General features: G+C 35.7%; 4 protein-coding genes and 1 pseudogene across 7 annotated transcripts; 2 read left to right on the top strand and 3 right to left on the bottom strand.

Annotated features, from left to right (window-relative positions):
* Positions 1 to 1,601: 1,601 nt before the first annotated feature.
* Positions 1,602 to 2,546, bottom strand: LOC116125451. The gene has a single exon (XM_031411167.1). The coding sequence runs from the start codon at positions 2,544 to 2,546 to the stop codon at positions 1,602 to 1,604; it is 945 nt and encodes a 314-aa protein (XP_031267027.1).
* Positions 2,547 to 5,379: 2,833 nt separating this feature from the next.
* LOC116125450 lies at positions 5,380 to 6,160 on the bottom strand (annotated as a pseudogene).
* Positions 6,161 to 8,244: 2,084 nt separating this feature from the next.
* LOC116125484 (mediator of RNA polymerase II transcription subunit 32-like) lies at positions 8,245 to 9,839 on the top strand. 2 transcript variants are annotated; one of them, XM_031411197.1, is made up of 2 exons: positions 8,245 to 8,380; positions 9,043 to 9,839. In XM_031411197.1, exon 2 carries the CDS (start codon positions 9,058 to 9,060, stop codon positions 9,490 to 9,492), a length of 435 nt encoding a protein of 144 aa, XP_031267057.1. In that variant the 5' UTR covers positions 8,245 to 8,380; positions 9,043 to 9,057; the 3' UTR covers positions 9,493 to 9,839. The 2 variants fall into 2 exon arrangements, with proteins under 2 accessions (XP_031267057.1, XP_031267056.1); XM_031411196.1 differs by having other exon boundaries at positions 8,984 to 9,839.
* A 1,910-nt stretch (positions 9,840 to 11,749) lies between these two features.
* LOC116125492 (dehydrodolichyl diphosphate synthase complex subunit NUS1-like) lies at positions 11,750 to 15,729 on the top strand. 3 transcript variants are annotated; one of them, XM_031411206.1, is made up of 8 exons: positions 11,750 to 11,950; positions 12,122 to 12,173; positions 12,389 to 12,659; positions 12,803 to 12,864; positions 13,281 to 13,479; positions 13,580 to 13,676; positions 14,757 to 14,839; positions 15,322 to 15,729. In XM_031411206.1, exons 2-8 carry the CDS (start codon positions 12,126 to 12,128, stop codon positions 15,327 to 15,329), a joined length of 768 nt encoding a protein of 255 aa, XP_031267066.1. In that variant the 5' UTR covers positions 11,750 to 11,950; positions 12,122 to 12,125; the 3' UTR covers positions 15,330 to 15,729. The 3 variants fall into 3 exon arrangements, with proteins under 3 accessions (XP_031267066.1, XP_031267064.1, XP_031267063.1); XM_031411204.1 differs by having other exon boundaries at positions 11,750 to 12,023; XM_031411203.1 differs by having other exon boundaries at positions 11,751 to 12,031.
* Positions 15,730 to 15,856: 127 nt separating this feature from the next.
* On the bottom strand, positions 15,857 to 20,813 carry LOC116125449 (ATP-dependent Clp protease proteolytic subunit 6, chloroplastic-like). Its single transcript, XM_031411166.1, has 9 exons — positions 20,629 to 20,813; positions 19,691 to 19,755; positions 19,309 to 19,378; positions 18,590 to 18,791; positions 18,408 to 18,473; positions 17,807 to 17,947; positions 17,047 to 17,100; positions 16,544 to 16,636; positions 15,857 to 16,067 (listed from the first exon to the last, which is right to left on the bottom strand). The coding sequence occupies exons 1-9, from the start codon at positions 20,811 to 20,813 to the stop codon at positions 16,020 to 16,022; spliced, it is 924 nt and encodes a 307-aa protein (XP_031267026.1). The 3' UTR covers positions 15,857 to 16,019.
* Positions 20,814 to 27,703: the final 6,890 nt, after the last annotated feature.

The raw sequence follows: 27,703 nt of genomic DNA, 5'->3' as shown, positions 1-27,703 counted from the left end.
TTAATTTCACTAAATACCTCCTGAAAAAAGTTTAAAAATTAACAAAAAACCCCCATCAACCCAACTTGTCAGATTCCGGCAAGCACTGTTGGTGATAGCCAGAATCTGTACAAACAGCCTAACTTCAGACCAGAAATAGCCGAAAGTTCACCGCTGTGGTCTTTTCCGGCCAGATCCACCACGGATCTGGCCGAAAAAGGCCAGATCTGGCCGTCAGCGACGGCCAAAGAAATGGCCCTCGTTGACCGAAAACGACGGCCACATCTTTGGCCGTCGATGGCCCTCGTTTGGCCTTTTCCGGCCGTCGACGGCCATAACAGACCGTAGATCTGGCCTTTTCCGGCCAGATCCACCATGGATCTGGCCGGAAAAGGCCATAACGACGTGTTACGGCACAGATCCGATCGGTCTTTGCCGTAACGAAATTTTTCGACCAGATTCCGGCGGTGGTGGCCGGAATCTGATACTGTAGGTGGTGGGGGTGTTTTTGTCATTTTATATGCTAGGGTCTTTAGTTAAATTAGTAAACCTTAGGGCTTTTTCAAAAATTTTTAAAATTTACCTCGTAATACTCCCCTATCCAATAACCCAATACTATCCCTAAAATCCTATCCAAAATACTAAACCAAACGCACCCAGTTACTCAATAATGTACAACGAATTCATACATCGAATGATATGGTACTATCTTAATTATTAATTAATTATGAATTAATACTGATCGACAGTCAAGATTATACCATATTATTCAGTACATAAATTCAGTATGTATTCGTTGATAACTTTAGCATTGCTCTATATAGAAGATAATTGTCTATGTAAATAACTGAAATAATATTTTGGCAGCGATAAATATAATGTAAATTCAACCCCAAAACCTAGTTAAATGGCCAGTGGTTAATTAAGACTTTTAGATTTATTACTCAAGAGGTTTTAGTTCGATCCATTTGGGAATGGTTAGATTTATCTAGCTATCAACTTTAAGACTATGAGAAATTAATTGAGGTATATACAAGCTAGCCTAAACACCTCCAATCACGAAAAAAAAAAAAAAAAAAAAAAAAAAAAAAAAAAACAACCGTGGAAGAGGATTGCTCATTACTAAGTTACGTCCAAATGGACTCGAACACCCGGTTACCCGAAAAAAGAATGTGATGTAAAAGGGAAGAGGATATATATGGACTGCACAAATCACAGGAGATAATGGTAATTGACCTTGGTCACGTCAAGCTGTAGATAAATGAACTGGCATCACTGAAATTAAGCCATTTAATTAACGCTTTGATAATTTCATCGAATACTTTATAATCAGATAGAAATAAACAAAGTCCTCTTGCTGCAGTCAAGCCTCAACCTGAAAATATGTGCACCTACACAAATAAAGTGAGGCCGAGGCAGAGGCAGTAGTACATCACAGTCCAAATAATGAGTAGAATATTCAGAATTTTAACAGTCTGTTCTAATCAAAACTTGCAACTGTTTCATTCACAAAGTAAAGATTCTAAGAACTGCCTAGACAATAATCAAGAGATGTGAAAAAAAAAAAAAAAAAAAAAGAAAAGATCGATATGATCACTAACGGTTGAAAAGTTTGATCAATCTCAGCGATCAAAAGGGCCTTTGGGATCAAGTTGCTTGCACAGGCCGAGATACGCAAGATAAAGAACACGATCTTTAGCCCCAGTTCGATGATTCTTGGTATGCTTGCAGAAATACTTCAACTGATCGAGCGTACAGCAACCCAACAATTGTCCCAAAAGCAAAAACAGCCAATTCATCTGCTTCTTCTTCAGTGGAATCACTGGCTTGGCGCTGTTCTCTTGTCCGCAAAATTTGCACGTCGGCAACACGGGGTTCATCCACACATTGGGAGCCCTGTCATGCATACTACTCTTATTGTCTGCGATAAACTTCCACACTTCGAGAAACTTCTCCCGCAAATCATACTCCATCTTGTACTGTTGCTCGCATTTCTTGCACTGCACATCACCGCTTATGGTGGTTATATTCTTTGCCACCAAATAATTGAAACTCTGCACCGTGGCACGTTTCGTTGTGGCCCACGGGAATAGGGCTGGCACCGTCTCGCCTTTTCCTTCACCGGGCGCCTGTGTCGGGTTCCTTCGAAGACGTAACGGCTTTTGGGTAGCCGGTTCTTGGTGACGGCACATGGGTAAAAGGGTGGTCTCGTTTAACGAGGAGACGTAAATGGCGTGCGTTGGCGACAGTTGAAGTGGATGTGGCAGTTGCGGCATTGTTACTGGAAAAGAGTCTAAAGGTTCTGATGGCAATGGTGAAGATTCTTGTTCTGGGATCTCCCGTATGGGTTTTGTGGGACAAAGCGAGAGAGAAAGAGAGAGCATATTCTCTTCATCTTCTTCTTCTTGCCCCTCATGGTTATTTTTGTTGTTGTGATTAAACTTCTTTGAGTTCTGGTATTCGGTATTGTTGCCTTTGCCGTTGCTGTTGGTGCTGTTCTTTCTCTTTCGGTTGACGTTTTCATGGACGTCGCTACAGTTCTTCTTCGTGTCGTCTTCGTTGGTCATGATGGTGGCGCTAAAAAAAAAACTAGATTAGGGTTTTAGATAAAGTGATAACAGAGAGATTTTCTGTAGATGAACAAAAAAAAAAAAGTGGAAACAGATTGGATTTAGGAAGTTGGGTTTGGATGAGAGCTGCTTTAAATTCGAAAACAAAAAAAAAAAAAAAAAATGATGTAAAAGGAAGAGGATACTATTGCTGCACAAATCACTGGTTTTTGTTTCTCTGCTTTAATATATGTAATATTGTAATGAAATCCGTGTGTTCATTGTAATTGTTTCTTCTTTCTGGCGCCTCTCACATCGTGCCTCTGTTAATCCGTCACCGTAAATGGAATGTAATTGTGCGATATACGGTGAGTTGACTCGCAGAGCTAAGCTGTAAATTAAAAAAAAAAAAAAAAAAATCACCGTAAATGGAATGTAATTGTGCGATATACGGTGAGTTGACTCGCAGAGCTAAGCTGTAAATTAAAAAAAAAAAAAAAAAAAAGAGTAAATGACTTTTTCCCACCCAAGGTTTGCCTATAAAGTTTTTCCACCCAAAAAATTTCAAAATACCATTTTCTCACCCAACCTTTATATTCCATTAGAGCATTACTATTCTTACAACTAAATCAAACAACCAGACAAACAAAAAAAAAAATAGTCATTTTATAGAAATTTTGTGTAATTTTTATCTAGTTGTATAACTCAATTATAAGCAAAATATTATTGATTTTGTTAATACCCAAATACACTTCACTTTCTCAATTAACGTTGGACGAGTTATTAGGAGTCAGGATGAGAGTGTTTTTGTAGAATAGAGGCCGATGAATCGAATGATGATAACCGATTAAATATTCGATGTTAAAATCAACTGAAAATCATCTATGACCAATAAACCCTAACTTTATGGTGGTCAACAATCGATGAGAAACTAGGTATTTGAGTGAAAGGGTTTTTGTAAAAAGAGAACCAGATGTTCAAAAGGTGATGACGGAGAGAGTTTTTGCTTTTGGAATTGACTAGAATCGGTTTTGGATAATAATAGAATAATAACTTTATATGAAAAAGTGATATTTTAAAACTTGTTAGGTAGAAAAGTGTTATTAAGATAAACCTTGGGTGGAAAATAGTAGTTTACTCTAAAAAAAAAAAAAAAAAAATGGTTAGTTGTGGTGAGTCACGTGCCTTTGATATTTGAAATGGTAATGTAACGAAAGCTAAAAGAAAGAATCTCGGCTGGCCTATGCTTCTTTATAATTAGAATAATAATTATAATTATTAAAAAAAAAATGATGTTAACACGTATGTGTTTGTTTGATAAAAAGAAAGCACTTTATGTTAATTTATTATGAAAGGTCCTTTTCTTTTAATTAGTAGTGATAATGACAATGCTGCTGGTGCGATATGTTGAGTACCCAATGCAGTGTCGACAAATTCTACTGTCTGTTTGACTTTGCCTAAGGAATTACAGTAGAATTCTTTAGGGTTGTTTGTCTTTTATTTTGGGTTGGATTTTAGAAATAATATTGAATAATTAAATGGAGTGATTATTATTAGATAAAATTTAAAAATTAATTAAAAAACTCTTTAAGTTCGTTAATTTAACTAAACACTCTAATATATAATTTTTTTATAAAATGACAAAAATACTCTCACCCATCCACAATGCCAGATTATGGCCACTACCTTCGGAATCTAGTCGAAATCTGGCGTTACGATGTAGACCGGTCAATTTGACCAGACATGCGTGGCTCTGGCCTTTTCTGATCATGGATCTGACCGAAAAAAGCCAGATCGATGAATTACCGGCCAGTTCCAATCGTTTGTAGGCCGTTGTAACAGATTCCAGCTACCATTGACAGTGGTTGCCAGAATCTGGCAACTATTGGTGGGTTTGAGTATTTTTGTTAATTTTTAAACTTTTTTTCCTAGGGTATTTAATGAAATTAATAAACTTAAGAGGTCTAAAAATAATTAAAAAAATATAATATTATTTCCTAAATAATTAAACAAACAAATATTTTGGGAATATGATTGAGAATAGGGTATGAAATAATAAACTAAATGCACCCTTAGCCACACCCTCATATAGAAGATAATTGTCTGTGTAAATAACTGAAATAACATTTTCATTGGTAGTCATAAATGTAATGTAAGAGTAATCCCAAAACTGGCCAACGGTCAATTAAGACTCTTGTATGTATTATTGAAGAAGTTCTAGTTGGATCCACTTAGGAATTGTTAGATTTAACTGACTGTCAACTTCAAGGCCTTTAGAAATTAATTGAGGTGCGTGAAACTGGCCCAAATAACCTCGATCATAAAAAAAAAAAAAAAACCAACTGCCAAGGAGGATTGTTCATTATTAAGGTGCGCTCAAATGGACTCGAACACCCGTGTTACCACAAAAAAAAAAAAATGATGTAAAAGGGAAGAGGATAATATTGGACTGCACAAATCACTGGTTATTGACCTTGGTCACGTCAAGCTGTAGATAAATGAACTGGCATAACTGAAATTAAGCCATTTAATTAACGCTTTGATAATTTCATCGAACACTATAAATCAGATAGAAATAAACAAGTCTCTTGCTGCAGTCAAGCCTCAACCTGAAAATATGCGCACCTACACAAATAAAGTGAGGCCGAGCAGAGGCAGTACATCACAGTCCAAATAATGAGTAGAATATTCAGAATTTAACAGTCTTTCTAATCAAAACTTGCAACTGTTTCATTCACAAAGTAAAGATTCTAAGAACTGCCTAGACAATAATCAAGAGATGTGAAAAAAAAAAAAAAAAAAAAAAAAAAAAGATCGATATGATCACTAACGTTGAAAAGTTTGATCAATCTCAGCGATCAAAAGGGCCTTTGGGATCAAGTTGCTTGCACAGGCCGAGATACGCAAGATAAAGAACACGATCTTTAGCCCCAGTTCGATGATTCTTGGTATGCTTGCAGAAATACTTCAACTGATCGAGCGTACAGCAACCCAACAATTGTCCCAAAAGCAAAAACACCAATTCATCTGCTTCTTCTTCAGTGGAATCACTGCTTGGCGCTGTTCTCTTGTCCACAAAATTTGCACGTCGGCAACACGGGGTTCATCCACACATTGGGAGCCCTGTCATGCATACTACTCTTATTGTCTGCGATAAACTCCACACTTCGAGAAACTTCTCCCGCAAATCATACTCCATCTTGTACTGTTGCTCGCATTTCTTGCACTGCACGTCACCGCTTATGGTGGTTATATTCTTTGCCACCAAATATTGAAACTCTGCACCGTGGCACGTTTCGTTGTGGCCCACGGGAATAGGGCTGGCACCGTCTCGCCTTTTCCTTCGCCGGGCGCCTGTGTCGGGTTCCTTCGAAGACGAACGGCTTTTGGGTAGCCGGTTCTTGGTGACGGCACATGGGTAAAAGGGTGGTCTCGTTAACGAGGAGACGTAAATGGCGTGCGTTGGCGACAGTTGAAGTGGATGTGCAGTTGCGGCTTGTACTGGAAAAGAATCTAAAGGTTCTGATGGCAATGGTGAAGATTCTTGTTCTGGGATCTCCGTATAGGTTTGTGGGACAAAGCGAGAGAGAAAGAGAGAGCATATTCTCTTCATCTTCTTCTTCTTGCCCCATGGTTATTTTTGTGTTGTGATTAACCTTCTTTGAGTTCTGGTATTCGGTATTGTTGCCTTTGCCGTTGCTGTTGGTGCTGTTCTTTCTCTTTCGGTTGACGTTTTCATGGACGTCGCTACAGTTCTTCTTCGTGTCGTCTTCGTTGGTCATGTGGTGGCGCTAAAAAAAAACAGATTAGGGTTTTAGAAAGGATAACAGAGAGATTTTCTGGAATGAACAAAAAAAAAAAAGGGGAAACAGATTGGATTTAGGAAGTTGGGTTTGGATGAGAGCTGCTTTAAATTCGAAAAGGACTATTCAAATTCTTGCAGATTGTTCTTTTGTTTGTTCCCTCATGGCCATTGCCTTTTGTTCACCCCCTCTTGGTGGTTAGTTTTGCACCGGATGGATTCCCCTTTTCAAGGGACACAATCATCTACGTGCCGCACCATTCGAATCTTTTGTGCTGACACTCTTTTGTCTTATTATATGCTGAGCTGGCACAATCTGATAAGTTCATTCTTTTATATTTGATTTTGATAATTACAAACTGGGACTGAAGAAATCTATTTCCATTTGAACTGTTTGTTAAATTTTATCTCCAAGCATCTAAAATTATTATTATTATTTATATTTAATTTCTTTATATTTCTGCAATGTCCAAAGGCATGTAATTAAAACCAATTTCTCGAGGTAAGAGCATATTTAAATTCAATTCAGTGAATCTAATTATTTGAAATATTAATGTAATTTTCTATTTAAAAATAAATAAATAAATTTGAATATCACCTATAGATATTTTTGATATGATTTTAAAATTCAAAGAAAATAAAAGTTATATGTTGTGGGATTGTATTTAAAATCTCGAATTTCAAATTTGAAAACTCTTTTAAGATTAAGACCAAATAGATTTCTTTGTGAACTAAATAGGATTTTAATTCATATTTTTTGTTTTTGTTAATTGAAGTGTCCGGACCTAGAACTGTGGGTTGAAGCCATACACAGTTCCATTAGTTCACATTTACTACTGATAAGGGTATTCATACCAAATCAGCTTTTGGGTTCAAGAAAGGGGAAAAACAGTTTTTTGGTTAATCGGTTTTGAACTAGTTTTCTCTTTTAACTTATTTTTTATTTGATTTTTCCCTAATTTAAATCGGTTTTATATTATAATAAACCAGTTTTATTGTTTTTATTTTATAATTTATTATTTTTATAATAAACCGGTTTATATGTTTTGATTTTATATTTTATTATTTTTATAGTAAACCAGTTTTGGTTAACTGGTTCTCATAATCTTGTAAAGCAGTAGCCTAACCGGAAAATCAGTTTTTGTATTTCTCTGAACCGAAACTAAACCCTGGAAAATCGATTTTCGAAGGTTCAGTTCAGTTTTTACATTTTTTTTTCTAATACCCCTAACTACTGGCTACCCATGTTTGGGTAAATTCTAATTTATATTTTAGATATGCATTTCCGATTTTTCATAAAATAATATATAATTTCGGATATGTAAAAACTATATGCTAATTTCGGATTTTTCTATGGCTTTTTTTTTTTTTTATATTAAAAAAACAGTATTATAGATTTTTCTAAATCTTATTTCAGTTTAATAAATTCAAAATAATATAAATGGTATAGATTTGTATGGAAGGATATGAAGATAGAGGAATAAGAATGCTACATTAATTAAAACTTTGTCCATCTTCTATATCCAATAAGAATATGAAAAATAATACAGTCACCGACAGTAATACACTGAATGACGTAACAAAATCCCGATCGTTGATTAATTTTAACTTAATATTAATCAACTATCAGGATTTTACCACGTCATTTGGTATATAAATTCGGTACATTATCGTCGGTGACTGTTGCATTACTCTAAGAATATAATACTGTCTCCCAATTAAGTCTTCAGACCCAAAAATGTCATTTAGCAATGGTATATCAGTATGTATGATTGTATGTGCTCTTCCAATTATTTATCCGTACATGATGCCGATCAAGTTTTTATTTTATGACAATTTTACCCTCGTTTAAACAAGGAAGGAGGGCTTTTCAGCAAGTAAATTGGCGTTATTTAGAATCAACTGTATTGTAATTGTATGGCCTCAAAAAGTTAGCCCAGCCCAGATCCTCTGATGCTGCGTGCCATTCTCGGCCGTTCTAGTTCTCATCTCGGTTCTTTCTGTCCATAGCTCACAGATTACTGTAATCGCATAATTATCTCCGGCGAAGGTATTTTTTTAATTTTGTTTTTCTACTTTTAATTTACTCATTTTGTTTGAATCTACTAAACATCTCGACTAATTCATTTTTAGGTCTTTGTTAGAACTTATTCTTCAGCTCGAGCTTCTGTTTATTTCATATTTTGATACATAGAAGTTTTGTCTTAACATTCATTCTTAAATGTTTGCACTTCCTGTTATTTTTTCCGCTTAGGAATCGTATTTGAGCTTGAAATTTGATTTGGGATGAATTGTTTTGACTTTCACCTCGAGTTTGACAATCTAGGTTATGCCATTAAATGAATTAGAGGATTGAGAATGAGTATAGTTTTGTAGTTGTATCTTGTATGCTGTTTATTGTTATTATTATTTTTTAAATAATTTTGTGACCCAGAAATTCTTCAAACTTGCTCAGTGAAATTTAGTTTGGAACTAGGGGTTGCCTAATTCACAGTCTTTCAGAATTTGGGAACCTCGGGCATTGATGCCTGCAAGCCTAGGTGATCACTTGACTAGCCGTACCGGATTTTGTGCTGCTTCTATCTCATTTAGTTTAGATTTTGTTTTGCAATTTAGGGGATATACAATATGATCAGTGTGGATTTTTTGTTAGGTATTTTCACTCAACGCTTGTGACGACAAGTCTGAGAGGGAATTTGTATTTACCTGCAGTTCTGGTAGGTAGTGATGGACAACATTGTAGATGCTTTGAGTACTGCATATAAGGAGTTTGTTGCAGCGGCTGCTAATGTGCTTGAGGCCAAGGAAACTACAGGTGGCCAGAAAACAGTGGCCACAGATGCAGCCCTAGAGAACTTTAAACAGAGGTGGGAATTGTTTAGGGTGGCTTGTGATCAAGCCGAGGAGTTTGTGGAGTCCGTAAAGCAAAGGATAGGGTCAGAGTGTTTGGTTGATGAGGCCACTGGCTCTGTTGTTGGGAAGTCAGGTCAGGCTGCCACAACTGGTCTTCCACCAATAAGTGCTGTTCGGTTGGAGCAGATGAGTAAAGCTGTTCGGTGGCTTGTAATTGAGTTGCAGAACGGAGGAACAGCCGGTGGTTCACTGCATGTGCATCCTTCTGTTCCTTTTGACACCAGGTTCTCTGAAGATGGTGCTCAATAGGTACTTATGTATAGTTCTCTCCGAAACAGACAGTACTTGTTACAGATTGTGCTGGAAAATGAATTTTATTCTCTACATTGTTCTGAACGTAGAGTTAGCTTGGAGATAGAATTTGCCAAGAACAGATGTACTTATTGCACTCTGATGATAAAAATAGTGTATTTTGATGACTTTTCATGATAGGAAATTTCCAGTGTCCCTCTAAAATGGAGTAAATGATTGAAAATTGTCTCTTCAGTAAGCAAGAAAAAGATGAGACTCTTTTGTTTCTCTTAAAGTACCGATTTTAATGTGTGGATGCCAGTTAATGTCTCGTTGCCTTCAGTAAAATAGGATTTTTTTCTCAATATTTTCATCACCTTCCCTAGTCATGGTTATTGATTATTGTTCTATTTATTCTACTGTCACTATGCATTTATGTTGTTTGATCCATTTTTGTCACAGGTACTTTCTTCATAACATTTCTCTTTATTAACTGGATTCCCATATTGATAATTTTAGTCCAATCCCTTGTTGCTTTTCCCATTAGATTTCCACTTTTTTATGGTGGTTAGTTCCTTCTATGTTTTGCATAAAATTTACAGTGAAACTGATTATAAAAAATATCGTTATGAATATATTGTGCACAATTGTACTCTCTAGTTCTACCATTACTTGAAAATTTTTGGGCTAATCTTATTATAAGTATTGGTTTGTTCATCAGATAACAGACTTGACAATGAAGTTCTACAGAATGCATCTTTAAATGAATTGAAAAAACAAATAGAAATAAATCAGCAAACCAACATATTAATCTTTCCCGGAAAAAGTTAACAGTCAAAATAAACCAAGTAACTCTTTTTTTCTTTGGTAACCGAGGTATCCGAGTTAATTTGTATGTACCTTAACTAATTATCAGGATTCATTAAACACCTTATAAGTCATCGAGGGCATTGCGCGGAAAAAGACAACAAAATGATCAATTCCTTTTGATAGTCAAGCATTGTAAGATACAAAAAGTACTCATTAGACAATAACAACGTTTAGGGTAAGGCCAAAAATGATTGACAGTCGATAGTTTGATGCACGAGCAACGAACAATATAATTAGATTGCGTTACTACATTTACCATTGATAGGGCATAACATTTTGAACATATAGTTGATATGTACAATCATATATTTCATAATCTCTCACTCTCACCCTTTAACATACCTTCACACTTAACCTCTTACTTAATATGTATTAAAATAATAAAATATTCATTGATCTTATTTAATGGTTGTTGCTCTCATTCATTGTTTTAAAATCTGGCCCAGCCCGGCCAGTTTAATCGATTGAACCAAGACTCGGAAGCTTCAACGCGTTAGGTTTATGTTTTTCCTATTCACTCAAAACCCTAAGATTTGAGATGATGATTGTCAAACAATTGTCGGTCGGGATGTTAGGGCTTTTGAAGAGAAATTGCTGGTGAATGCAATAGTGGTGACAACATTGATTTTCGGTGAGTAAATCGACCGGAAATCGAACAAAACTGGTAGCGGTAACAACCGACTTTTATCGGCGATTGGCCAGGCTAACGGGGGTGGGGTGACGTGGGTTTTGGTCGAGAGAAAGAGGAGAGTAATTTCTGGGTGATGGGGAGGGTTGTCGACGCCGGCGTTGATGAGATCTGGCCTGGAATGTCGACGCCGGCGTCGGTGAGATTTGACCGAAATCAAACCTATTTCGGCTAGATCTTGGGTATATTTTAAGGGGAATGGGTTTAAGGGACGATTGGGGTTGCATTTGGGGTGTCGCTGCCGTCAGTCAATCGCCAGACAATTTGTATTTGGGGTGTGTTTGCTAAATTTCAAACCTATAAGGATGTAACGGTAATTTTTAGGGATGTATTTGCTAAATTTTAAAAGTTACCGAAACTGATCAACCCAGGATCCGACAACTTTGCCGGGTTTTACCCCAGGTTGGGTTTTAAAACATTGCTCTCGTTAATGGGAGGAGGCCCAAGCTAAGCTAAGCTAATCTAATCTAATCTAATTACGGTGCCTGCCCTATTAAATAAAATTAACTACCCTATTTATTGTATTTTTCTGTTTATATAAATTAATCATTTATTAAATTGTTATTCACTATATTTAATTTCTTTTATCATAAAAAATTATAATTACTGAAGTTTAATCAGATTCCAGGTGTTGATTTGGCAATACATATAATCTAATTAAATTATTTCAAATTTATTTATAAAATCAAATGTTTCAATTAGACGACTAATTAAATTCGTGTGTCCAGTGGGCCAGTGCAAGTTAATCACTTCATTTTGCAAAGAACTTCACCTTCCTACACTAATTGCTTTCTTAAAGCCTTCAAAACAGTTCACATTATTTATAAAATTCCTATAAAGCCACTCTTAATCCTTTTCCCGTTCTGGGTTTTCGATTCTGTATCTGGGTTTTGCTTCTTGTGGCCATATCTCAACGGGGTATTTTACATTGAAAGATTTCTAATACCTTTTGCAGTTGTTTCAGTATATATTCACTTGCTCTGAATTTTTGGTAAAGGTGTAAGTAATTCAATTTATTTATTCGTTTCGTATTTTTTTTTCCAATTCTTTCTTGTTTGATTTAATGTTTTCGTCATTATTTTTGTTTAGTTTGATGGATTTTAGAGACGGAATGCATAAGGTGTACTCTTTCATTGCTCAAGTAAGTGCATAAATTTCTGTATTAAGCTGGTCTAGAGGAATTGACAGTTAAATTAGTGTTTTTTTTAGTTGTTTTAGAGTTAACAAATTGGTCTTATATTAAGCTGTTTCTCAGCATGGAATGGCTGGTTGGGGTTATTTGATCTGTGTGATCGTGTCACATCTTTTGGTTGAACTTAAATTAGATTTTCATTTTGGTTTTTAAGCTTCTTGCAGATTGGCAATCTAGGGCTCCATGTATTGTGGTATTTTCTACATTTTATTGTCAGCTTATGGTACTTTGCACTGGGAGTAATCTGTGCCTTAGAAAGCTATCTTATCTCCATTGGAATACTGAAAAGATACGAAGCCCTTGATATAAACAAGCTTCGGTACCTGGTCGTAGTGGTAGAAAGTGAAGAAGCTTATCAGATTCCGAAAATTATTGAGCTTTTGCAGTGGTTGGTGGCTCTTGGTGTAAAACGTGTGTGCCTCTATGATACTGAAGGTAAGAATGCCTGGGTTTCATAATAGTTGACATTCATCGGAATTACTCTGTGATTATGTAACTGCAAGCATGTTTCATTGGGTATTCCATTCTTATCACCCCTGAGATTATAGTATAATTCCTAATGTTTTTGTTTCTTATAGGAATACTGAAGAAATCAAAGGATTCCATTTTGGTGAAATTGAATAATGCTACAGTTTTTGAGGTACGAAGATACTGTAAATGTAGTATGATTTCATAATTTCCTTTTCTTCCTTCATTTACCTTTCACATATAGACTTTCCTCATATGTAGAGATACTGTCAGGCAGATGAGCCTTTTATTAATCTACCCTTATAGCTTCTGAGACCTTTATTACCTTTGTAGTGTTGGAGTGAGCTATGTTGTTATATGAAGTATCATCTGTGTTAAATATACTTCTGACTTCAGATATTGATATTAGGGGTACGGGTTTGCTTACTTACAAGTACTTTACACAGCCATTCCTTCTGGGTGTTACATTTAGCTTTTATGTATCAGCTATAATGCTACTCTCATTTGCATTATCTTCAAAGTACACTTATGCTGTTGGGATGTAAGCACTGATTCCGAAACTCTGAACTTGTTATCTACTGTGTTCAGGAAGCTGATCAAAGCAATCCACTTCTTGACCATAAACATATTAGTGTGGAGTTTGCTTCATTCTCTGATGGAAAGGAAGCAGTGGCCAAAGCAGCTAACTTACTGTTTAGGAGGTATTTGAAATTGGGTGATTCAGACAAAATTCAGGAAGAGAAAATTTTTACTGAAGCTCGCATGACTGAGGCACTAACAGCCGTCGGTTTGTGATACTTGTCAGATCTACTTGTTGGTTAAAAGAAATTATCTCTTTTTAAACTTTTATATCTCACTTTCTGATACTGATGTTTTTCTAATGTCAGGTTGCAGAGGACCAGAACCTGATCTCTTATTAGTTTATGGACCTGCAAGATGCCATCTAGGTTTCCCTGCTTGGAGAATTCGATATACAGAGATCATGTGAGTGTTCTTACTTAAAAAGATAATTAAACAAGTTATATAGTTAGGCCCTTGTATTTCCATTTGGCTGAGGAAGTTTTGGGGTACTGTAACTAGCCCGTAAACAGGAAAAATAAAAATAAAAATCAGTGATACACTAAATTATGCCATTACTTTATAAAGTTCAGCATCAGGAAGATAACTCAGGTTTCTTAATTGTCTTGCACTTATTAGGGCAGTTTCCATCTTGGGCATTCATTTCTGTTATGGTATGTATTTGATGAAGGGCTTTCATGTTTCTACATGATATAGTTTTATGAAAATGTCTTCTTATTTTGATGAAGTAAATTGGGAAACAGATTAAAAAGTTTGTTTGGATATTGTTTCTATGATTATAGCTTAGTGCAAAGAAACTGTGTACTTGCGGCTATTGGTGTTTGCAATCAATCTATTTACATTGTTGTGCTAGGATTTCTTTTATTGAGACTAGTTTCTTTTTATTTCATGTATTCAGAAAGATTATAGGAGCATACACACATTTTCTACAACCTATATGTCCCCTATCTGTTTGCCTATGTGATCCCAAGGAATTGACCATAAAATATTAGTTAGTAAATAAACTATTCACCAGGGAAATCTGGTTCAATTTTGTTGACGACATGATGACTAGCTGTTCAAAGCACGCGTAGAAACTCAACAGTTAGCTGTTCTTTTGTATTTGAAGTTCATATTGGTGCGTTTAAGGGTTATTTTTGTTCAAGCTCTCTCACATCGTGTGCATGAGTGTAGATATAGGATATGTGCCATGTTTCAGACTTGGTTTGGTTCATATCTGCGAGAGTACTAGGAATGCTAAGAATAGCAGCCAATTTTAACTGGACTTCCCTTGCTGATTGATTTCCCCCACATTTTTGCTTCAGTGATTGATAAATGTGAGCTGAGAATCCATTGGTTAATGAACTTTCCCGTTTCTTGCTGAGATTTGCCTTCATCACTTTGTCATCAGGGCATTTTAGTAATTGAAAAAAAAAAAAAAAAATTGCTTCTGTGTCCTCTAATTTTCTCTTGTGTGACTTAATTGTGGGTCTCTTTTTGTTACAGACATATGGGATCCTTGAACTCCATGAAATATGGTTCGCTTATAAAGGCTATATACAGATTCACAATGGTCGAGCAAAAATATGGTAAGTGTCCTTTACCTTTTGATTTGGATTGTTCACGTCTTCTATCAATTATATCAGGGAACTAATGATCCAGATAAGGAGAATGGAAGTTAGATGGTAATCTTACAAAGTCCACTCATAAATTTGCAATATCTAGCTAATTCATAAACTACAGGAACTGGTTTGATGGATTTTCAGTTTAATCTGCAAAATTACCATTTTTGGTGTCCTCTGCTCTGCTCTCATAGATTTGATTAAAGTCATGGGAGCATTTTTTGATTGAATGATTGGTTTTAACTTCATATGATTAGCATATCTGCTCATCGTTTGAAATTCAGATACACCGAACAACATATCTCTAAAGCTGTTTCATTAGTTGAAATGTTAATCTCTTTCTAGTGAATTTTGGAAAGTGAGGATGAATGTTGAAATAAAAAACGGTAATTGAATTTCAAAGATTTTTTTTTTCCTTTTCCCTTCTGAATTGCTCCATCATCCGACAGGTAAATGAACTGCTGCGTTCTGCAAGATCCGACGACTTACAATAACTGGTGCTGAGATATAGGTCATCGACTGCATTTTCTTTTGAACTCTACCATCTTATTTTCTTAAGTCTCTAATTAAGCATATTATATTTGGTCCTCATAATTTAGATTAGACAATAAAAGTTTCAATCTCTCGGTCGTCGATTACCCTATATATGTATATGTAATGTAGCCATTGAGTTGTTTTGTCATAAATCTCCTACAAGAGAATTTGTGTATATAGTTTTATCTGCAATGCATTAAGTCGTACAGACAATTTTTATTTTCATCCAACTCAAGAGAGATTATTGTAAACACAGCAGTGGTAAATCTGAATTTTGTAAGAGTAAAATTGTTCAATGCAAATCAGACGACAGTTATTGTTCATTGAAGCAGTAGCTGATCAGCATCTGATAAATCTGGATGAGTGAATTTAAGTATCAAATGAAAGAAGCTATAGCAGGTAAGTTATATAACATTTCTCAAAAGAACCCAGAACAATGAACACCCATGATTGCAAAATCAAAATCAAAACCTTCAAATAGCGATATTTGAAATTTTATATATCACTCATGGGACATGATTACAATTTTGATTTATCATGGGATCAGTCGGACAACAAATTGCTCTATCGAATTCCAATAGAATTGAAAAACTTAGCTCATACGATTTCGCTTTCAGTATTCAGTTTCCAGGATGCCATCAATAAGGCCAAACTCCATAGACTGTGAAATGGCAACAAAAGAAGTATGACAAAATCAGTGGCTGCAGGTAGAATTAATATCATGAATTCGAGCATACATGGGCTGTGAGACAATGTGTACAATATTAAGAAACTAATGAAATCAACACAAGATCCCATTAATGACAATATGCCCATTTTTGGCAAACGTAAATGCATCAAATACCAAGTTCTATAATTCTGATTTAGGCCTTTAACCTTATCACATACTTCACCTTGCTGGTTACATTTCCAAATGCAATCAAATCATCATCGTATAAGGTTCCAACTACACGAAGGTCTCACAAAAATGAATGAGGAGGTGGATGTTTCAAACTACAGCATTTCCTAGATGGCATCGTAGATCAAATTATCAAATAGTAGCCTTCTCATAAGGACAATCCATTAATTTGGGATCTTTTGACATAGGGAGTCAGCATGTTATTGTTAGTTTGAGAAAAATCAGGATAAGTAACATACCTCAGCCACAGACAGGAAACGATCCCTCTCAGTGTATTGTTGCACTTTCTCAAGAGGTTGGCCTGTAAAGGCAGCATACATTCTGTCAATTTTCTGTAGCAAATTTCCAGGAAAAGAGCACATCAATAAAAAATTATTGTTGAGCACAACTCTTAATTCAGCAGTGTTGATATGAGCAAAAGCACAGAACTGTGCATAAATCATCCACTCAAAGCTAGAAAAAACTTGTGCGACATTTGGCTTAGGTGTGTATTACATTAAAAAAAAGCAGAATATAGCGCCGTATCACAACAAAATAGAACTTAAATGACATCATTTCTGAACTTCAAGGCATACAGGGTAATTAGTTGGGCATGTAAACCAATTCCCTTTTGTAGCTTGAATTATAATGAGAAAAGTTTCGCTTTTAAAGTTTGAGAGAACCAAATTACCAAGAATTAACTCATTCTGAACATTTTTCAAGGTCTAAAGAGCATGAAACAGAGAGGGAAAGAGATACTGACATGGCGAGATAAAACCGCTTCGTTTACTTGGCGCCTCACATCTTCCACATGACCCTAAAACATATGACATACAATCAACTCTATAGTTTTAACTGACTTGCAATTTCTCAGACATTAAAATAACCAAATTGTTGCAATGCACTGGTTGACATATATAATCGTAATGCAACATTTAAAATTAGCAAAATACTAGTGTACTGAATATTCAAACAAGCTCATGCACCAATAGGGTATAAGGGAAACGGGAAAAGATGGATATAAATGAGAAAACAGCAACACATGAGCAGTTTCTTATGAAGTATAATAAAAAATTTAGGAAAGTAGGTAAAACCAAGGGGACTATACTGAGAGTTAAGGCAACCTGCATAAAAGTCACATGGCAACTAGTGCTTAAGGAGCAGCATGGTTCAAACTCTCTGTTTGAGTCACATTACCGTGTTTGAGTTTTGAGGTTCCATTACATACCACTAATCTAAATTCTTTCAATTCTTCAGGCAGATTTCATTTACTTTCAGTTATGTGTGCCTCAATGCTAGATTCATTAAGAGAGAACAGAAGCAAAGAACAAGTACCAGTTTTACTTAAATTATGTGACCACAACCAAAGTAAAAAGAAAAGTGTGTCATTCAAAAGCAAAAACTTTAGTTACGACGACCTCCATTCCTCTCATGCAAGCATATCATGAGATATCCATACAATTTTAAATCATCTCAACCTCATAATAACTTTGCAATAACAAAACCATTAAGTCAACTCATACCCCACATCCACTTTGCGGTTGATGTATCATGATACGTGCATTTGGCATAGCATAGCGCATCCCCTTTTCTCCACCAGCAAGAAGAAGTGCTCCTTGGCTTGCAGCTACTCCAAAACAGACAGTGCCAACCTTCGGCTTTATCTGAGAAGATAATGCATCACTGAATACTTGGGAAGCCAAAAAATTGAAGAAAATGAAAGGAAAAAATAATATGAGTATATAATGGGACATGCACAAAGATATTTTAATGCTGTACCACTAAGGTCAAATCTAGTCTATATATTAACATCTTAGAATGTCTACTTGCATTAAATTGTTTTATAAACTTAAAGATTTGTTATGAAGAATTTATTACCTCAAATTATAATCACAATACTATCATTGGTTTTAGGTGTCAACAATTTTTTCCTAAATGGAAGGCCACGACCATTGAAATATAGGGGCTTTTAGAGATTTTATTTCATATGAAGATTGTTCCCAACTCTTGGAAGGTCAAACTAAACATCAGATAATCATGAAACTACTAATAAGCTAAAAAGTGAAAGAAAAAAACAAGATGTGAACAAATAGCCAAAAATAATAAAAAACTTTAAAATCTTACCCAAGACATGCAATCATAAATAGCCAACACAGAATATGTGCTTCCACCAGGGCAGTTCAAATACAGCTGACAAGGTACAGGACACAGTACACAAACTTTTAGAAGTAGGCTTTGGAAATTTGGATTTATAAATCAATAGGTTAATTACAAGAGTGAATAAGAAAATAGATGTGAAACCTCACCAAAATATCAGAATCCTCATCAATGGTTGCCAGAGTCACAAGCTGAGTTATAACTCTTTGAGCAACCTGTGAGGTGATTGGCTGTCCGATGAAGATTATACGATTCCTAAATAATATGGTTGAGAGGTCCATTACACCTCCAGGAGTTATTACTGCTGGCATTATGGGTGGATTCCCCTTTTGGGCTATTATTGCACCATAACTGCATATATAAAATAATGTTATAAAATTCTATATCCACCAGGTATCAAATAATTAAAATAACAGAAAGCAACAAAGAAACTGCACAACACCATATGCATCTGTAATTTAAGAACAGTGGTCATAGTGAAATAATCAACAGCACATTGTTCTATCAGATATGCTTTCAACTGATACATTAAAAATAGACGAAAACAACCATCTCATAGCTGAAATGCTTTCCCCCATGGCCAATTCGTTCTTTACATAATTGAGCTTATTAGTTCTAACAATATTGCTATGGCTAACAAATGTAGTGGCAGCATAGCCCAAATATGTACTTTTATTAACAATGCACCTTCAAATTAAAAAGATACATTCTCCACTCAAAATTATCACTTAAAGCATTAAATAAACTGGAATAAACCACAACAAAAAACAGCAAATCACTTGCACATATAGACACATAGATACACATTTAAACAAAATGATAGAAAACTAAACAAAACAATCCAAGCAAAAGGGCTGAAGCAACACACCTCTGTTCAGTACCGCGAAGATCCTTCTGGTCGAATTTTAGAGGCAACCCACTACTTCTACTTGATAATCCTGGATAAAACAAAACATTTTACTCCAAATTACTTCACGTGCATACATACACATACCTATTTACCCACGCACAACCATATAATGGCTCATAAGAACTGGATATATGATCATATTAACCACAAGCTTTAGTAATAAATAAACCCAACCGAATGAACTCAAGCCAAAACAAGATTCAATTTCATTCAAATTAGGCACTAAGGAACTCCAATGAATCATACATAATAAAACAAGCTTAACCATCAACCGGGTCAAACCCAAAAAAATAATTTTGATGATAGTTTAAATTATCAAAATGCACAAGATCAAAATTACCTGTCGTTGAAGAATCACCGTACGGACTTGGCAACGCAGACGCTCTAATAGACCTGGCAGAGTTTCTGCTTGTAACCCAAAAGAATTGAAGAAAAAAAAAAGTTAATTGCAACGAGTAAAAGTAAAATTTTTGAAGTTAGTGAAGCGATTATGGAAGTAGACCCAGATGGGATATGTGGGATTGTACCTGGGAGAGAGAAATGAAACGGAGATTTTGTTGAGAGAAGAAGAAGAGAAGCTTAAAGAAGCAGAGATAGCTGAAGCTGCCATCTCTTCAAAGCAATTGTATTAACAATTTCAGATAATTTTACAAAGAGGGAAAGGGTTTTGAAGGGATAGGTATTAATTTAATTTGTAAGTTTACATATATGTTAGGAGTTTTTTCATTTATTCCCCTTAGGTTTCCATAATAACAGTTACACCCTTCTGTTATAAGAAACTATACGTGACCGCCCTTTACATTTGATGATATTATCGCCCTTTACGGCAACCACCGCCATCCCTTAAAGCACAAGCCAATTCTGCCTCCACTCAAACACCAGAACACCATCGCCGCTCCTAATGCATAAATAGGCAACAAATGATGCTGGAAAATCAGCCACATAGCAAGACAAGAGTAAGTCAGCCACATAGCTTGAATATTTAAACTCATGTCTTCTGTTCTTTCTTGTCTGTTTTTGTCAACAGTTGGATCTTAAATTATTTGTTCTGTGTATCAGTTGTTTGATTTCCTTCTGTGAGTTGCAGAAATTTTGAAACTGATCATGATGAGTTCGATCTGTAATAGTTGAAAAGAAGAACAAATTATTAAAATAAATATAACATGCAAACTTAAGTAATTATGCTTTTAGAAATTGTCAAGCACCCAATTGAGGAAAGAATCCGAATGCATTCTTTGAGTTTCTCCTGTACTGGAATACTCACCTGATTAAAGAAACCTTTGCATGAACTCGCTAATTTCCTTTTCATATGCATCTTGTTGAGCCTTCTGCATGCCTTTTATCTCTGCATTTTCAACCATTCCAACAAACCGTCGAGGTCTTCCAGTCGAGAAAACGATCACCAGTCCACGGGCATAACCTATCATGATTAATTTCCAGTCAAACCAGCTCATAATATCCATCTCTTCATGGAATGCAGGTGTTGGTTTAGGCGCCAAATGGTTATATATATTACAGTTGTCTAACAGTGACAATCCACATAATCCCAAGTTTCCAATGTAGGAATTCTTTTCGAATGTATTGAACTGTTTTCCTTGAGGTATTGGCCCCTACAAGTTGGTTGTATGAAAGGTTTAACACAGAAAGAGATTTTAGATTTGTCAATTGCCTTGGAATTTCACCAACAAGCTTATTTGAGAGATCTAAAGATTCAAGCTCTGTCAAATATTTTTCCAATGACGATGGAATGTAACCTGTTAGGTTGTATTACAAGAGAAGTTAAGCACTTTGAGTAGAGAAGTTAAGCACTTTGAGTAGATTCCGGTGGAATCCATCCTTGAAATTAGTTATTCGAGAGATCAATGGTTGTGAAAATGGTTAGAACTCTTGGCATTTCAATGTCAATTCCTTTCACTGTCAAAATCACTGAATATTGATAATAATTATATCCCATGTATGCCATTTCAACAAGATTATTTTCCCTGCGCATCGTGGGGTCTTGAGTTTGAGTTGTATCAAGGGGTGGCTAATTATCATACCTTAGAGTTGGGCATTTGGGATCGGGTCCAAAAACCCGGTCCTCAAAGACCGGTCCTAATAGGCTTGGTCCCAAAACCAAACCAAGCCTAAGGAGGAGGGATCGGTCCCTTCACTGGGCCCTCCTCCAAGGCCTGGGCCTGGGCCCGGTCCCAAGCCTAGGCCTAAACCCTTGTGGTTTATTTTTTTAGCCCTTGGATAATTATATAAAACTCCTTATAAATTTTGAAATAGACAAAATTATAAGGGTTAAAAAAAGTTTTACAAAATTTAAAAAATTTCATTTGGTTGCTGCCCGTGAAAATTACTAATCTACCCCTAAAAATTACATAAACCCTCCTACATAATTTCATTTTGCCCCTAAATATAAAAAAAGATAGGGGAAAATGAAATTTTGCAGACTTGTAAGACCGGTCCAGGTCCTGAAATTGCTCATAGGCCTGGGACCAGGCCCATGAGTGATTGGTCCCAAATGAGACCAGTCCCAAATTGGCCTGGGACCGGTCCTTAACCAGCTCTACCATACCTAAAATTTAAAAAAAAAAAAAAATCATTGAACCAGCCAGAAGTGGGTGATTATTATTTCTAGCGACTTGTACATATCATGTGAATTAGTTGTTTAATTAGACTAGATTTTAGTTGTAAAATATATAAAACTCTTGTGTTAAAAGATTTTGGTTTAAATGTTTCATTTAATTGATATTAATTTTTAATTAGGTATGGAAAAAGAGAGATTATTTCAAAAATGTATTATTTTAATAATTATTAATAAGAGTAAGATTGAGATTTAATGGTCAAAATCAGTCAAATGTAAATCAGTCAACACTCCTAGATATTCATCGCTTCTCAAGTCATATTGAAATTTTAAATGTATTCATGATTATGAGATTATCCATTTAATCAAACACTATTTAAGATAAGCAAATTATTATACATACAATGAAAGGAGGATGTGTTAGGAGTTTAACCCTAAGATAAGCATATTATTATACATTTTCAAAAATACCAATTTACTATCCAAAGTTCATATTCCAACCAATCACCAACTGATTCCGGTATCGTTACGACCTCACACCACCGCATTCTCTTCCCTTATCATCACTCAGCAAAACCCCTCAAACATTGCCAATCGCCAGCAATTGAGCAATTTGTGTAACGCATAACTGCCCCTCCCAAGTCAGATTTCAACCAATCTCGACCACCAAAAACCAAACTGCCACCACCAAACAACTTATCGACATCCCCTATTCAAAAGCCCTTATAGCCTATAAAGAGTCCTTTAGAGATACTCTAATATATGATATAAGATTTTGTTGGATAATGTATACTATATGATATAAGACTTTGTTGAATAAATATATTGATGATGATATATAATTCTCTTATTCTGGTGTCAAAACTCTTCTACTTAGAATATTTCTATTGAATATACATTAATTTGGTAGGAATAATTTGATATTAATAACAAGATCAATAACACACATTGATGCATGCCATTATTCACCGATTTATTACTTAGTACACAAGCTCCGACATGGTGAGATTTGAGAGAAAAGACGTTGAACAAATTAAAGAGAAGAAGAAGAAATTCTCATTCATATCATGTGATCTGTACAACTATATATATAATATATATAATATAATATATATATATATATATATATATTATATATATATATACATGCATTGCTTTCTGTTATTCAGAAAGTAACTAACTTACTAATCTAACTAACTCTAACAACCTTCCAACTAATTATGCCAACTCTACCGTTTAACAAACTTGAGCTGACTAAGCTGCCACGCATTTATTCCGGCCAACTTGTCCTTCAACACTCCCCCTCAAGTTGGCATCTTGTAGATATCTTTCATTCCAAGTTTAGCAACTAATTTCTCATGTTGTTGTCTCCCTAATCCTTTTGTCAAGATATTTGCTACTTGTTCTCCACTGCAAACATATTCTGTGCTTAAAGTTTTATCTTGGATTCTTTCTCTTACAAAGTGGCAGTCAATCTCAATGTGTTTCGTTCTCTCATGAAACATTGGATTGGCTGCAATTTGTAGAGCAGCTTTATTGTCACAGAAAAGCTTTACAGGCTTCATGTTCTCCAGATTTAATTCTTTCAGCAGTCCTAATAGCCAAACTATCTCTGTAGTTGTGCTTGCCATGCTTCGATACTCTGCTTCTGCTGATGACCTGGACACAGTGCTTTGTTTCTTTGTTTTCCACGATATGAGAGATTCACCTAACTTCACACAATATCCACTAACAGATTTTCTACTTACTGGACATGCAACCCAGTCAGAGTCACAGTAAGCTATTAGCTCCATGCTACTATTTGACGACATCAGTAATCCAAGTCTTGGACTCCTTTTACATATTTAACAATTCTCAGTGCAGCCTCTAAATGTGATTGCTTTGGATTATGCATATGTTGACTAAGAGTTTGTACTGAAAAACTAATATCCGGTCTTGTCATAGTTAAATAGAGCAGTCTGCCTATCAGTCTCTTGAATATAGAAGGATCTTCCAGCAATTTATCTTCTTCTGTTGGTGGATATTTCTGATCATATTCAAATGAAGTAATTTTCTGATTTTGCTCAAAAGGAGTTTTGATTGGTTTAGCATCTCTTCCAACTTCAGAGATCAATTCCAAGGCATATTTTCTCTGATTCAACACTATGCCTTCTTCGGATCTAGCCACTTCAATTCCTAGAAAATATCTTAATTCTCCCAAGTCTTTTATTTTGAAACTTCTTTGCAAAATGTCTTTCAACTGTTTGATCATCTCTTCACAATTTCCGGTTATTAATATATCATCTACATAAACCAGTAGAATGACAATCTTGCTGCCATGTTTTCTTGTAAACATAGAGTAATCATGCTTGCTCTGAATGTAACCATTCTTAATCAAAGCTTCAGTCAGCTTTAGGTTCCATTGCCTGCTGGCTTGTTTCAAACCATAAAGACTTTTGAGCAATCTACATGCCTTATGCTCCCCCTAATTGCGAAACCCCTTAGGCAACTCCATATACACTTCTTAATGCAGATCTCTTTGAAGAAATGCATTAAAAACATCCATCTGATATAATGGCCATTGATGAATAGAAGCTAAGGCTAAGATAGTGCGCACTATCACCATTTTTGCAACTGGGGAAAATATTTTTGTGAAATCAATTCCTTCTTGCTGGTTGTAGCCCTTGGCTACAAGCCTGGCTTTGAAGCGTTCAAGAGTGCCATTAGATCTGTACTTCACCTTAAATACCCATTTGCAGCCTATGGCTGCCTTGCCAAGAGGAAGAGAGACCAACTCCCAAGTATGATTAGCTTCCAAGGCACTGATTTCAGCTTTCATGGCTTCAATCCAGTGAGGGTATTTGACAACCTCTTCATAAGAAGAAGGTTCAATATGTTTAGACATAGAAGTAAGGAAGCATTGATAAGGACTAGCAAGATGATCATAGCAAATATACTTCTGAATAGCAAAGTAAGTATGAGAGGAGACATAGTCTGTAAGCCATAATGGAGGCCTGGTGCTGCGAAATGATCTTTTAGGAGTTGGAACAATGACTGCAGGGGCAGGAATATCTGGAGAATTATGAGAAGAAACATGAATGTTAGGAGCAGCAGGAGTTGGTGGAATAGATCTAGACTCAGGAGTTAGTGGAAACTGATGCTGTGTGTGAGTGATATGAGACTCAGGAGGCAGTGTATAAGTCTGATGTAGGAAATCAGAACCAAAATCTAAAGTATCTGTGGGTTCTGAAGAGGGAAATAATGTTGGAGATGGAATGGCAGATTGAAAGGGAAAAATATGCTCCATGAATTGCACATCTCTACTGACAAACAATTTTCGAGTGGCAAGAGAGAGGAGTTTGTAGCCTTTTTGAGTTGATGAATAACCAAGGAAAATGGAAGGAATACTTCTAACACCCAACTTATCTTTAGAAGTGAAGTTGGCAGCATAGCATAAGCACCCAAATACCTTGAAATGCTCAACAGAAGGAGGTCTAGAGTGGAGCAGTTCGTATGGACTTTTGTTAGAAAGAATTGAAGTGGGCAGACTATTGATGATGTAACAAGCAGTAAGGATGCAATCACTCCAGTAAGATATAGGAATGTTTGCTTGAATCTTTAATGTCTTGGCCACTTCAAGAAGATGTCTATGCTTCCTCTCTACTACACCATTTTGTTCAGGAGTGGCTACACAGGAGCTTTGGTGAACAATCCCCAAAGAAGTAAATAAATCAGCACATTGTGAATTAAAAAATTCACTCCCATTATCTGATCTAACAATCTTGATAGAGGCAGAAAATTGAATATGTACGAGAGCAAAAAATTTCTTGAGATGTATGATTGTTTCATGCTTATGCCGCATTAAGAAAATCCAAGTAGTTCTGGTGAAGTCATCAACTAAAGTTAAGAAGAATCTGTGACCATTATGTGTAGGCTGAGAATATGGTCCCCATACATCCATGTGAATTAAAATAAAAGGTGCAGAAGCTCTACTATGGCTTGCTGTGAATGGCGTTCGAGTTTGCTTGGCAAGATGACAGATATGACAATAAAAAACATGGTCATCCTTAACAAAAGCATGTTTGATTGCTGAATAATATTTGAGTTTAGAAATAGGTATATGTCCCAATCGTTTGTGCCACAACTCAGAAGAACTAAGCATACATTGCTTGATATTATTCGAAACTGGAAAACTTGGAATAACAGTATGAGAAACAACATTAGTTGAAGATGATCTATGAGAAACTGCATCAGGTGAAGATGATCTTGAATGAGCTAAGTTTGATGGTGACTGTGGCAGTAGAAAGTAGAGGCCCTCAGTTTGTTTACCAATCCCCTTCACCTACCCATTTGAGAGGTCCTGAATTACACAAAAATCAAGAAAAAAAGACACAGAACAAGATAAGTCCTTAGTGAGCTTGGCAATGGAGATCAAGTTAAACTTGAAGTCAGGAACATAAAGAACATTGGTGATTTTTTGAGTGGGACTGAGAAAGCAAGAGCCTGTGTGAGAAACTTCTGATACACTGACCATTTGGGAGTCTTACTGATGGAGATACAATAGGAGAAATCAAGTCAACTAACTGCTCAACACAGTGTGACATGTGATGGCTAGCACCGGTATCCAAGATCCAAGATTGCTTATTGCTAAGAGAAGAAAGGTAACATTATATACCTGCCATGTTAACATTAATATCAGTCAAAGGAGAAGGTGATGTGTCCCTGTGCAGTAGCTTCAAGATCTCAGCATATTGCTCTTTTGTAAAAAGAGCTGATGACTTTGACTTAGATGAATTTGGTGTTGAGGAGATGACATAGGAAAGCATATATATATATATATATGCTTTCCTATGTGTTATGAATCATGACAAAAATTTTATGTCAAATTATTTAAAAGGGTTTAATCATTTATCAATAAAAAAATTGTGATATTGAAATGATATTTGATTCCTTTGAATGAAAAAAACACTACAACAAAAAAGACTTTTAGCTACGATTTTGTTTTTGTTAGCGACGATTTTATGTCAAAAGACTATTAGCGACGAAATATGAAATTGGTTGCCAATGGTTTCGCGAACTTTCTAATCCTCCCACGAGATGGCGGGAAGCAAATTGGCGACGGACTTAGTGACGACATAATTTGTCATAAAATGTTTTTGCCGACGAAAATAAACAAAGTGACGCCCTAGTTTTTTCGCGACGTAACTACATGTCACCGTGGATACTTTTAAGAGACAAAATTAATACAAAACGTAGCCAAAAGTATTTAGCAAGGCAAATGCATGGCGCCATAAAATGTTTTTGGCAACGAACATATACAAAGCGATGCCAACGAAGTTTAGCTATGCAACAAAAGGCCAGTCGTAATACCTTTTTGGCGACGAAAATATAAAAAACAAAGCAGAATCCATTTGGCTACGCAACAAGTTGTGCATCGGGAAACTTTTTTGGCGACAAAAATATAAACAACAACGGAAAATCCATCTAGCTACACAACAAATAGTGCATCATGAAATGTTTTTGGCGACGAAAATATAAAAAATGACGCAAAATCCATCTGGCTATGCAACAAATTTTGTGTCGGGAAACATGTTTGGCGACGAAAATATAAACAACGATGTAAAATCCATCTAGCTACGCAACAAATTGTGAGTCAGGAATGGTTTTTGGGGGCGAAAATATAAAAAATGACACAAAATCCATTTGGCTACGCAACAAATTGATCATTGGGAAACGTTTTTGGCGACGAAAATATAAAACACGACGCAAAATTCATCTGGCTACGCAACAAATTGTTTGTCG

Source organism: Pistacia vera, unplaced genomic scaffold (assembly GCF_008641045.1).
Source record: "Pistacia vera cultivar Batoury unplaced genomic scaffold, PisVer_v2 Contig166, whole genome shotgun sequence".
In the NCBI taxonomy this organism is placed as follows: domain Eukaryota; kingdom Viridiplantae; phylum Streptophyta; class Magnoliopsida; order Sapindales; family Anacardiaceae; genus Pistacia; species Pistacia vera.
Note: the sequence above shows the minus strand (reverse complement) of the source record. Positions and strands in the feature narration are given on the sequence as shown.